Source organism: Gossypium hirsutum, chromosome D10 (assembly GCF_007990345.1).
Source record: "Gossypium hirsutum isolate 1008001.06 chromosome D10, Gossypium_hirsutum_v2.1, whole genome shotgun sequence".
NCBI lineage: Eukaryota > Viridiplantae > Streptophyta > Magnoliopsida > Malvales > Malvaceae > Gossypium > Gossypium hirsutum.
This window is the reverse complement of record NC_053446.1, coordinates 51,365,491-51,378,633: the sequence shown is the minus strand read 5'-3', so window position 1 is coordinate 51,378,633 and position 13,143 is coordinate 51,365,491. Positions and strand designations below refer to the sequence as shown.

The following is a 13,143-nucleotide window of genomic DNA, read 5'->3' as shown; positions in this document are numbered from 1 at the left end:
GACCCGTTTACTGAAACTCACGGTCTCAGGCTAATGAAAGCACCGAAAAGAAGGACAATTAAAAACTTAATTAAGCAGTTGGTAAAGGATGAGTAGAGTAGCAGCAAACGTAGTGTTTTTGGTAGAAGAATGACGTGCAACTATTGTTTCATTAAATCATGTTTCAAACCCGAGGCTTGGTGGCTGCCTTGTCCTTAATTAGCCAAGCAAAAATTTCAGTATTTGGAGACTTGGAGTTGTCTGCCGGCACCGGGGGGTGATTAAATATTGCTGTCAAATTCAGATGATAACTACGTATAAATAGGGTCCTTTGGTTTACCAAGAGGTTGAGTTTAAGTCTCTACAGAATTGGCGTGTAATCAAGTTTTGGACTGCTTGGCTCGCCCTCTTCATCTTGTTTATTGGGTATTATTGAAGACATTAAAATGTGTTGTGCCATGAACAAGCATTATCTCTTACCCAATGGCTAAATGTTCCCATTTGGGATGTTTAATTTCTCTTTGTTGGGAACCCTAGTTGTAATGTTTCTCTGTTGGATATTTTTCAAACCACAAAATTGTTTGTTTAGTCATCCAAGTTGACCCGCACTGCTATTTTGGTTTTCCATTTTAAATCACTCCTCTCCTCAATTTTAGTTACTTTACTGTTAAATACCTTCCGTGGTCACTTGATAGAATGCTAATGTGATAATCTTTTGATTAGTATAATAATAAATTTAGCTCTTAACACTTTGTATATTCTATCAATTTGATCCTAATTCTAAAAAATTTAACAAATTTAATTCTTAATGTTTCCAATTTTTTTCAATTTAGTCTAAATCCTAAAAATTCAAAAAATATATAATTTTAAAAACTTGAAAAATCTATATTATTTATTATAAAATGAGATAAAAAATTGTATCTATTTGTTAGATAGATACTTCTCAGATTCTTACGAGAACATCATCGAAGTGGGTTGGCAGTGGCATTGCTGCTTACTCTACTACTACTATCAAAGTTGGTCATTGTAACTTGCCGATGTCTTGCGGTGGAAGTTTTAAGGGTCAGGTCATTCTTCCCTCAGCTCACACAATCAGCATGAAGAGGTAAGAAATAAAAAATCTACACCTCCTGTCATCAGTGTTGTCAAATCCTCGGTATCAAATTCGACTTCTTTGGCTCCATTTTGATAAGTGGAGGGCTTCGAGGGATTCAAATGCTTAAAGTTAAGCAGTGTTTCAGTGATTTTTTATTCCTCGTTAAAAAAGAAAAAAAAAGAAACCGAGTTTGGGCATGGGTTTAATGGTAAGTGCTTGAGACAAAGTGATGGAGTATTTTATGGGGTTTTTATTATTTAGAATGATAATTAAGAAAATTTTACTTATTTTTATTTTGGGATTTGATTGAATATTTTTTTTAATATTGTAATTAATTTTTTTTGAATTTTTAGAATTTAACATTAATATATAAAAAATATTATTATAATTTAATGAATAATTATTTAACATAACATTGCCCTATATAAAGAATTAAAAAGAAAAAAGAAAATCCAATTGGTCTAATCCGTACAAGTCCTAAAGATGAATAGTGGTATGGACACATAATGGATCCACCTTTCTTTCAACAAATAAAACGTTGAAATGTGCACCAAAAATAAGTAACGTCACCAAGATTCAAATTTGGTCAACCCATAAATTAATTATGGCTATTTTTTTTTGTTTTATTTTAACCTTTTAAAATAACAACAACAATCATAATTATAAAGTATAACTTTTTATTAAATAATATCATATTGTCTAAAATTTTTAAGTGAAATTATAGTTATTTCATATAAGCAAGTCTATTAATTATAATTTATTAATTTAATAAAATGTTTAAATTTCACATGAAAAAATCTATTGTCAATATTTTATTAAATGAAAATGATTTTCAATAAGTGGAATTAAATATATCAATTCAATAAATTATTAAGTTCCCTAATTAACTATTTTTATATGAATTTAAAACATCGTAAACTTATAAATTGATTACTTGAATTTAATAACTCGTGATAATTAATTTCTCATACTAATTTTTTAAGAGGTAGTAATAATTGAACTTGTTAGTTTTATGAACTTCATAGTCAACCATGAGAAAGAATGTAAAATAAAAGAAGCATAAAAGTAGTAATGTTTTTGGAAAGACGATTCGATAGGGTCTCAATCCAAACTAACAGTATTGAGGCCATCAACATTATTCAAGATGGCTCTTCCGGAAACTCTAATTCTACCATAGGCGGGAGAATTCTTCAAGCCCTGAATATGTTTAAGTAGTGGAAGATTCAAGATTTGCCTAGAGAATAAAACTCAATTGCAAATAGTTTGGCTAAGCCAGTTTGCACTAGAAGCCTCGGTTTAAGATTGTTTGAGGATCCTCCTTTGATGATCTAGTTTAATTACTTTGTAATTTTAATTTTTCACCAAAAAAAAGAGTAATAATGCATGCACCTGGTATACATCTTTTAAATTTGTTGATTTAATTTTTTTATTCTTTCTTTTTTTTTAACATAATTTTTACCTTTTTTTATTATAGAAATTCACTATATGAATTCTATTGTGGGTTTACAACAACTATCTCACTATAATAGCATATTGTTATAGATGTATAATAACTGACTCTCTATAAAAGACAAAATCTTAAGTATCGAAGGGTGTCTCAAAGCATAAGCTTTGGTGCCTCTTAACTCACTCATGTCTTGCGTTTAATCTGTAACACTCCAAACTTAACCTGAAAATCTGACCGAATTTAGAGCGTTACGTAAATCACCAACCTGCTCGATCCATTATTAATTTATTTCACACTAGAACATAAATTCTAAACACTTATATGGCCTTATAAATATGTTCATAACAAAACTCAATAAAAAAACGTGAAATTCAATACCAAAAATGTTCGAAACGTAACCATCACATAATCAAACTCAATGAACTCCCAACAAAAGTGACATCAACTTTTCTGTTACACGTGGGAAGCCAGCAAAAATGTATGGCTCAACCCCACAAAGCTCTTTTATATCCTTTATCTTTGGGTTACATTTTCCTTGCTTTTTCTTTTGTGTTTATTCCCATCTTATTTTAAACTTCCATATTTGGGCTTCTTCCCATCATTTTTCTTTTTTGGATTTTTTCTTGAAGGGTTTTGTCCCAGTTCAATTTGGGCATGGAATAATTCTTTTTATAATTTGTATATTTTAAAGATTTTTTTGAATTATATATGTTATATATTTTGATTTCAAATAATAATATAATTTTAAATAAAAATACGAATATTTATTTATCCAAATTCATTTTGAATTGAAATAATTTTTATAATTTTTTAAAATACATATTTAGTTTATTTTTTTATTAATGTTTGTCAAGTGTCATGATACGAGACTATTTAATATTATCATATATTTAGTTTAACGAGAATAAAAAATATTAAAATATGTGACGAAATTTAAATTTAAGTATTAATTAAATCCCGAAAAAAATACCAAATATAAATAACGAGATTAGGATATATTGTAAGGATATACCAATGAAACATATTGCTTTATTTTGTGTGTGAAATAATGAGTTGGTGGCTATGATTGATTGGGACTTAGGAACGCAATGATGGCTGCCAACTTATGGAAACCAAAAGACTAGGAAATAGTACTACAATTCCTCCTCCTCCTTTTTTTTTTTATAACAATCATATTATGATAATTAAGTTTGATTTTTTACATCAACTTGTTCATCTATGAAGTATACTTTTATTAAATTACTTCTTTATAAAAAATTATGTCTCAAAAATTTTAATAAAATTAGTCATATCCTAAGTAAAAATATAATAATAAATTTTAATTAAGATATTATTTTAATAATTTTTAAAATTTTATATAAAATATATTAATCATATTTTATTAATAAATAGAATTATATCAGTAAATTTTATTAAATATGCAACATAAGTTTCACTAATTATTTTTGTTAATATATTATTATTTTTAATTTGAATTTTTTAAAAACCAAATATGATTTGAATCGCAAAATGCTGTTATAGATGCATCAAATGTTGCTATAAGTGTATAACAGTTATCTCTTAATAAGATGTAAAGTTTTGATTGACAAACGAAGTCACAGGTTGATTGTATATGTTTTTTAAATTGTTTGCCACTAATTGATTTTTTTGCAGGTAAAGTTTTTTATTAAAAATTTGTGATAGTCATGTGTTAATTCAAACTAAATTATTTGAAAATCAAAAGAGATTTTGGTCAAAATGTTGTCTTTTTAAGTTTAAATCTTATCATGATAATATATTAGAAAAATATTTTATATAAAAAGATAAAAATATACTCATATTAATATTTATTACTTCATAAAAATAACGAGTTTTTAGTTTTTTCAGAGTTGAGTTGTTGTACACCGACACAATTAAAAGCTTAAATAATAGTATAGGTTTTTAAAAATAAAGAAGATATAACCCCTCAATTTCTAAAGTAAAAGATTATTGCACGCTGAAGCCAATGTGCTATAATTTAGTTGAAAAATAATAAAAGTTTTGGAGAATCAAGTTAGGGTTTATTGTCATTACTCTTTCATCTATTTAGACGTGTAAGATCAACTTGTGATTAAACATACATTTAAAGATAATAGACATAACGGAGATATACCCACATCACACGTGCATACATTATATTCAAAAAGAAGTGTCTTCAAAAGTTCGAATGTGGATAGGTTTTAAAATGAACAACCCATGATTATCAGATGAATCACGAAAGTTTACCTCATGTTGAAATCTTAATGAGAGAAAATAAAATAAAGAAAGGGACCAAATAAGTAGTTTAGTTGGGAATGTTATTAAGTGATTGTTAGTAGTAAAATATTGAATTGGATCACATGGAGGGTTTCACAATGACCTAACCCATCAAATGCGGTTTTGGTTTGGGACCTGATGCACCCCAACCCCATCAATTAGGTCGTTTCTATTAATACCACCTTACACTTCCAAACTTATCCATAATAATCCTAAAACCAAAGTAAATTTAATTTATGCTTATATTTTTAATGAATTTGTATGTTGGAGATGATTTTATTTGAAGGGATAACTGTGAACATGAATCTTAAAACAAATATGGAAGATTAAAAAAAGAGTAAATATATTAAATGCTGTTTATAATTCAATTAAATTAAAATGGCATAATGACTAATTTCGTCTTCTAACTTTATAAAAAATAAAATAAAATATTTTAGCCCTCCATTTAATTCATTGTCTCTTTTAGCCCTTAAACTTGCGTTATTTGTTAAATCATCTCAAAATTGATAGAAATTTTAATATATGTAAATTTTCTTGACATGACATCTACGTGTATGCCATGTCAAAAATTTACTTAATTTTTTTTAAAAAAATTAAAAAAATTCAAAAATTATATTAAAAAAGCATACAATTATAAAAAAATTATAAAATTTATTTAATGATAATCATAATATTATTCTATGATTTTTAGAAACTTTTTTTTTAAATTATTTAATTGCTGTCATGACATACATGTGAATTGTCATGTCAGCAAAAAGAATGTACGTTAACTTTTTCATTATTTCGGATTGTTTTGACAAAAAAAATAGTAGTTTAAAAGTTAAAAGAGACGGAAAATAAAATAAATAGCTAAAATGATTTTTTTTATAATAAATTTGGTAACATTTTTAGTTTAGTTGATAAACTAATATAATGCATTATTCAAATATTAATAAACTTACATAATTCAGTATCTACATTAATTGAATTTTACATATTTAAATATTAATTAGGGTGAGTAAGAGTAGGTGGAATTAATAAATAAATAAATAAATAAGGTATAAATAATTAGAAAATGTATTGGGTTTCCATATTATAGCAGAGGAATGAGGGTGAGAAAATGTTCCTTTTGTCTGCTGAAGAACCTTCCCCAGTGAAGGTGGTCCAAAGCATGGGCCAATTAAACTTCATCACGCTAAAGTTCATGCACCCTGCCTCTGCGCTCTTCTTTTTTTTTCTAATTACTTTTTGCCCTCTAATTTTACAAAAAAATCATTTTAACCCTTAAATTTCTATTTTTTGTCAAATCAGTCTAAATTAATTTTTTTTAACTTTTTTTGATGAGTCATCCATGTGGATTACTACGTAAATGACATGTTAGCGTTTAATTAAATTTTTAAATTTTTAAAAAAATATTTTTATATTTCTTTAATAATTTTAATGATTTTTAATTTTTTTAAATTTTAAAAATTAATTAAATATTGATGTGCCATTCACATGGCAATCCACGTGTATTACATGTCAAAAAAGTTTAAAAAATGTTAACTTTTCCATCTATTTGGAGTGATTTGATAAAAAAACATAAGTTTAAGGGCTAAAAAAGTGAAAAATTAAATAAAATGCTAAAATGATTTATTTTTAAAATTTGAGGACCAAATAAATCATTATGCCTTTCCTTAAAAGCCTCTATTTATTAGCTCAACAACCACTGATCCACTGGCAGGCATAATAACTGTACACCCTCCATAGCTGCTTCTTTTCTTAAAACCCCCCCATACCTTTTTTCGAGGATTGCAAATCAAGTGCCCTTCAATGCTCCACCATGAATGTCCCCAAGCTTTTCTGTGACGAGCTTTAAGGTCGCTTTTCTCCGCAACCTTAAATCCCCCATTTAAAACTTTGAGGTCACACCCACAAGGCTTAAGCTAAGGATGAAGCCTTGGAAACTTAGCACTAGGGGACTGCAAAAGTTTGGTCCAGTTTGACTAAAGTAATCGAATCGGTCCTTTTTAGTGCAATAAAGGTTAGGTAAAATAGTTTAACCAGTTGGGTTTCAGTTTTAAAAAACAAAAATCGAGTTATTTAAATTCATATGATTAGCCTGGAAATCAATGATTATTTATCCATAAAATCTACACGAGTTCCAAGTTTTGAGGAATAATGATAGATTTTTATTTAGACAGTTATCCTTTGAATGTAGTGTGTTTGATTTCTTTTGCTGACCTTTTTCAGCTTGATTTGGTTTTCTTGATGCTTTTATTGTAATTGAATTTTGCTTTTATTGCAATTGAAGTTGGATAAAATAGAGTTTGTTTCAAATTACAAAAAGAAACTGTAATTTGGTTTATAGTTTGTATAAATTTTTAAAAATTTGATAATATCTGGTTAAATCGATTGATTGATAAAAAATTATTGAGATTATTTAGTTTTATGCATCAAGTCAGCGAATTTCAATTTTTAAAAAATAATGGGATCTTTAAATCTTCTGAATCCAACCCATTGCTCACTTACCCCTATTTAAAATTGTTCAAATTCGACCGTTCAATGCTCCACCATCAAGTGCCCTTCACTTTTTTCTCCATTTCTTGATTGTCAGGATAACTTCTTCTTAAAAAAACCATTGTCATATGTATAATTACTATATCTAAGATTAATTATGGTTTTATTCTATCTATTATGCTAAAATTTATAATTTAATCTCACTTTGTATACTTCGACTCTCTGGTTTTAAAATATTATTAAATCTAAATTGATTCAAATGATCAGATAAGATTTTTCAGAAACTATTACAATTAAAACCACATAAAAATTCAATTACCCATGTTAAACTAATACTAAATTTATATGTTTTTATTATTATTAAAAAAGATCTCACTTTAATGGTAAGGAGTAAATAGCATTACCAATTTGAACATGCTAATGATACTAATGATAGAGGAACTGAATTATATCAAATGAAAGTAGAGAGATTAAAGCAGTGGAAGTAAAACCAAGTTGGGTGGTAAATGGTAATGTAGCTAATATGCTACTAAAATTCTCCACTGCAAAACGTGTCTTAATATGCAATACAAAGTGGGAAAGGAACGAGGGAAGGTAATTCTTACAGTATGATCCAAGAAAAAAGAAATATGAATATGCTCTATTTACATGATTCCCTTTAGATGAATTTACAAGATCGATGTCAACAAAATAGTAGTTTAGGGAAAATTTTACCAGCAGTGCTTCATCACGGTGCATTAATATATCGTATCTCACCGGAGATCAACAACATCAAACTTTATCTTGGGATTCATAAACACATGAGAGCAATGCTCATAGATTGGGGTTCCATCCGAAGGCTCCTCATGGGGATGGAACCCTCGTTGCTGGCAGTTACGGATGATAGACACACCACCAGGATCAGACAGATGAAAGATACCATGTGGGCTGTGCAATGGAATACAACAATCGTTAACGTGTAAAAAAAACACGCATATAACAAGGAATATCTTTTTGATCTAAGAGGTTCCTACAAACACTGTCTGTACTTTTAAGTGCTAAGCTTTAATCACATTGCTACTTGTAATCATTTTTCAACAACCTTAGCGGAGCAGATTAACCAGTTGTTTAAGATACAGGGAATCAGGATAATACCATCCTTTTCCGTTTCAGCCACTAAACAAAACGACGATTTAAAGACATAATATGCTTCTGCACACAGCAAGGTAAAAAGAATCTCTGGTGCAGAAAAATATGTCTGCATTTCAATTCTATTTGGTACATGTCATCTTCTCTATCATCACTTTATATGTTTACTTAAAGATGACCATAAGGAAAATATGAAGAAAGGTTTGAAACACTAGTACCGGATTACTGACTAAAAAGTACCGTGTAGTGCAAATAATAGCAAACAATTGTGTGACCATGATAGATTTGCATTCACCAATATAAAGTTGGTAAAATTTCATCAGATTCAAAGCCATGATCACTGGGAGAAAAATGAGAATCTACCTGGACGTGTCAGTTGGGGCCATAACAATTGCAATTGCTTCCGGTAGCATAATCTTAACATATCCACCAGAAAAGAAAAGAAATAAAATGTCAGAGGAATGTAAAATATGTTACTCATATGTTGGAGGAGGTGAGGGAAAAGAATGATACATGCAGTAAGACTGAATCACACTATAAGCTGGGATATGTTTAGCAAGTACTTGTTCTTTTACCTGGTACGAGTAATGTGTATGAAGATCAACTGATGACATGAAACATGTCTGAGTTGGGTGCGTCTGAAAACCAAAGAACTGCATAGTATGTTAAATTATTTGAAAATCAAATTTGGTTACCAATATAGATGGCAACATGCAAGTTTCTAGTCAATAACATAGTTTAACCAAACATAAATCCATGCTTCATGAAGGGACAACTGAAGCAAGGCATGTTACAGCACCATGAGAGGCTAACTGGAGGAAGAACAATGAAATATTGGATGAAATTGAATAGAAAAATTACAAGTGAAACAAATGAACCCAAAGAAGCATGAACTTCACGGAACTGCAAGTAAAAATCAAGATTTACCGAAAAGATACTACATAACATCAGTGTAAAGCCCAACAAAAAGATAAAACGGCGTCTTCTGGATAAAAATATCTAGCATACTTCCAGGCAATCAACCAATTATGCTCTAACCTTTCTTATATCTAGAAGTGTATGTTACCCATGAGCTCAAGCAACCAAGGGAAGCTTTGTAAACCACACAAATTCCTAGTTGACTTCAACATAACATGTTTATTGTGTGTTTGCATATGTGTAATACTAGGACAATAGAGCAATAATAATAGCATTATGAAATGGAATACATGATAAAGATCTGAGCTTTTTCCCACCTCATACCCAAATGTATTCACTGACAACAGAGCACATAGAAGAAAAGAAAATGTTATCACACTATCAATTGGAAATTCAAGGCTTGTGAACTTACATGAATCCATCCCAGAGGAAAAAGAGATAATTTATCTTGAACTTCAAAAATCTCTTCTTCATTTAATGTTGAACACTGTATTTTAAAAAATAAAATAAAAGCTTCATTGCTATAGTACTAAAGCACAATGGATACAGGCATATAGCCAGAATATACATTAAAGCTGTTAACTCTTTCTGAAAAAAACAGCAAACAACAACAACAAACGGAAGGTTAAAGGAAAAATATACTGTACCGAATCTGAAGTTGACTCCTGCTTTGGAATTATAAGTGCAGTGATGTGGAAAACCCTTTTTTTCTACAGAAACGAAAATTAAAAGTATAAGCGACCTGCTGCAGTGACTTTGAATCCTCTATGTCCTAATTATCTTAAACAAAAAACTTAACTTCAAAAATAAAGTTTTCTCACCAATGATCCAGCTAAGACACCACATGTTTCCAAGTTCTTTTCTGTATTGGCCAGAGCCAGTCGTAAGAAATCCTCCATCATTTGTACTGGCTGCAGAATAAGTCAAAAATTCGAATATAAATCAATGTAGAAGGTCCAAGTCTAATAAACATTAAGTTCAGCCAAGTAACAGGGGAGAACAGTGATTGATACAGGAGCCATACAACATGTAAATGTTGAAATGAACTAGAGTCTGGCAATCCATCTTGAGAAGACTTTGCAGGACCAGGTCTTGGATCAGCAACTTTTGATGGATGAATTGGTGTAAATTCTGGCTGTACTTGAGCAATAACAGGAGGAGGAGAAGGTTGTTTCATACCAACAAACTGGAAAAGATCCTGGTTTGCTTCACTAGTCAAAGAAGTACATGACTCTTCAGCAGGATGTAACCATCGACCATCATCCAACGAGAGTACCGAGTCCATAGCAGAACCAACCCCTCCTGGTTCACCATCTTTTACAGCCAAAGGACCATATTGTTCAGCCTGATTCAGGCTATAAAAAATTGTAACACCAAATAGAAAAATGTTAAAGCAGCTACGTCGTAGCAACAGAAACTAGAAATCTCAGCAGATATTTTTATCTTTTAATATTTACAGAATATCTAAGGATAAAGGATATGATAAAGGGTAGACAGAAATATGCATGTCAGTTTAAAGAAGAGTGATTAGACATTTTGGAAGTCCTACCTTGAATTTTCAGCAGGTGCCAAGTCCTTATTGCTAGGATATTGAACCTGTACTATGAAGCAGAATCAAATATCTGATACAGACCTTGCAGTTCACATGCAAAAAGGATTATACAATGAGTAGGGAAAGAAGATTGGAGGGAGACAAAACAGACAGAGGTTAACCTTTATCTCTGCACTTGGTCCGAGCCACTGGCCATGAAAGCCGTTAGGGCCTAGAAACGAGTGTCTAGACAGAGTTTCTTTATTTGGAAGAGGTATATTAAGAGACCTGAAACAATCCAGTAAGATTGATATATGTCAGCCTCAAAGAATAACTTTGGAACTAATTCTTTTTTCAATACAATTTTCTAACAAGGACCTAGATGGACAAACACAAACAAATATGACGGTGAGCAAAGCAAAACCAAAAGAAATCAGGGCGATTCTGTAAAGCAGAAGTAACACAGAATGAAATTTTATGCATGGCCATGCTTTTGATATCAATTGATTCCATTTCTTAAGATCCAACTAAAAGTACAGAGTCGAATTTTAGTGGATCCGAATACAACAGTGGATTTTCACATTGGGAAGATAAGACTTGGAGGTTTCAAGATCCAAATCATAAATGTAGCATTAACAAGAACAAAAGAAACTCACAACTTCTGAAACTGTCTGTCAATCTGATTATGGTTATCGTTATACTTCCATGAAGATTGAACTTCCATGTTGGCAGGCTGCAACCAAATAAAAAAGGAAAGAACTGAGCTAAAATATAAGATATTTTATTCAAGAAAATGCAAGCAAAAAACAAGAAAAAATTGGACAACCAAAGATATAGAAACAGGGAAAGGAGATATCAATAATTACTTCATCAAATCACATTGATCCACCAATTATAAATGGTTTCGTACCTGTTTAATATCCAAGCTCATATTCAACCGTCTATTTTCAGGGTTCCAATCCGAAGGTGACATCTTATCTGAGCCATGGAAAGGGCCTTCATGGTCATCAAGGTCAACAAATCGAGCCCCTGTATGAGCTTTATTTAGTTCTTCAACTCTCTGTTGAACCTCTGGTTTTAGAGACTCAAGCTCATCGAGTACAGCTAAAAGTCTCTGCAAATGAGAAACAATACAACCAAAAACATAATCAAATACCATATGAATGGACTCACATCACAGGGTGCCCAGGAAAACAATTAAACCTCACCTTCCTATACACCGCCTTTTCTTTCGGAAGCAAAACCTGGTAATCTCGATGGAATGGTATTGTTTCTGATACCAAACTGATCAAAACGTAAGTTCATAAATAAGCTTATGCAGACTAATTCAGTATAAAATTATCGAATTCAATCAGTAGTAAGCTTCCCTCACCTTGAATATCTAAGTAGAATTATGTACAAATCTACTATATTTTTTTCCTCACGATAAATGTTCGCCTGAAAAATAAAGGAGATAGATTAAGCACCTGTAATCATACCTAAATTTCTAGCTAACAGAAATATAGTAAGAATTCACAAGGCAGTGCTGTAAATGAAGCTAATGAGAACTTAAATTACTAACATATTCAAATATTACGATAACTAATTAGGATAAATGAGATAATTTAAGTATTTAAACTATGAAATCAATAACAATTAAAACTTCGAAAAAGAAAAGATTTATTAAAACATAGATTAAGCTAAAATCAAAGATTAAACGATCATAACATCGTAATTATTAAGATCGAGTACGATTAGGCAGAGAAATCGGATAGAGAACCTGTTTGAGGAGAGTATCGGCGATTCGATAATAATACAGGAGTGGAATTCGATTATCGACTTCGACTCTACGAGCCATCGCATTGACGTCAAGCTTCATCTTGTTCCTCTATTTCTTCTTCAGTTTTGCAATAATTCTTTTCCCTTTCGCCGATGGATTTTGCCGTTTTCTTCAGAGTCTGATCGGAGATCAAATAAATTGAACGTGCAAGCTAACGAATTGACAAACGAAGAAAACTCTGTCGGTTTCAGAAGGTTAAAATATGTTGCATAAATTTAGAATTTAGTCTCTATATTTTTACTTTTTAGAATTTAATCTCTCTTTATTTTTAAAATTTTTAAATTTAAGTCCATATTTTAAAAATTATTTTGTTAAATTTAAATTCATTATAATATTATTCTTTTAGTTACATTGTTATCACACTAATTAATTTAATAATATTAAGAATTAAACTTAAATTTTAAAATTTAAAAAGTAGAGAGATTAGATTTTTGAAAATAAAATGATAAGGATTCAATTTTAAATTTATAAAT

At 30.1% G+C, this 13,143-nt stretch overlaps 1 protein-coding gene across 3 annotated transcripts; it reads right to left on the bottom strand.

The window, feature by feature from the left end:
• Positions 1 to 7,777: 7,777 nt before the first annotated feature.
• Positions 7,778 to 12,929, bottom strand: LOC121222266 (AMSH-like ubiquitin thioesterase 3). 3 transcript variants are annotated; one of them, XM_041102528.1, is made up of 14 exons: positions 12,611 to 12,929; positions 12,224 to 12,288; positions 12,060 to 12,135; positions 11,762 to 11,965; positions 11,508 to 11,584; positions 11,034 to 11,139; positions 10,870 to 10,916; positions 10,345 to 10,675; positions 10,142 to 10,231; positions 9,968 to 10,030; positions 9,733 to 9,807; positions 8,978 to 9,040; positions 8,766 to 8,818; positions 7,778 to 8,201 (listed from the first exon to the last, which is right to left on the bottom strand). In XM_041102528.1, exons 1-14 carry the CDS (start codon positions 12,707 to 12,709, stop codon positions 8,027 to 8,029), a joined length of 1,524 nt encoding a protein of 507 aa, XP_040958462.1. In that variant the 5' UTR covers positions 12,710 to 12,929; the 3' UTR covers positions 7,778 to 8,026. The 3 variants fall into 3 exon arrangements, with proteins under 3 accessions (XP_040958462.1, XP_040958461.1, XP_040958463.1); XM_041102527.1 differs by having other exon boundaries at positions 8,978 to 9,055; positions 12,611 to 12,887; XM_041102529.1 differs by lacking the exon at positions 9,733 to 9,807 and having other exon boundaries at positions 12,611 to 12,847.
• Positions 12,930 to 13,143: the final 214 nt, after the last annotated feature.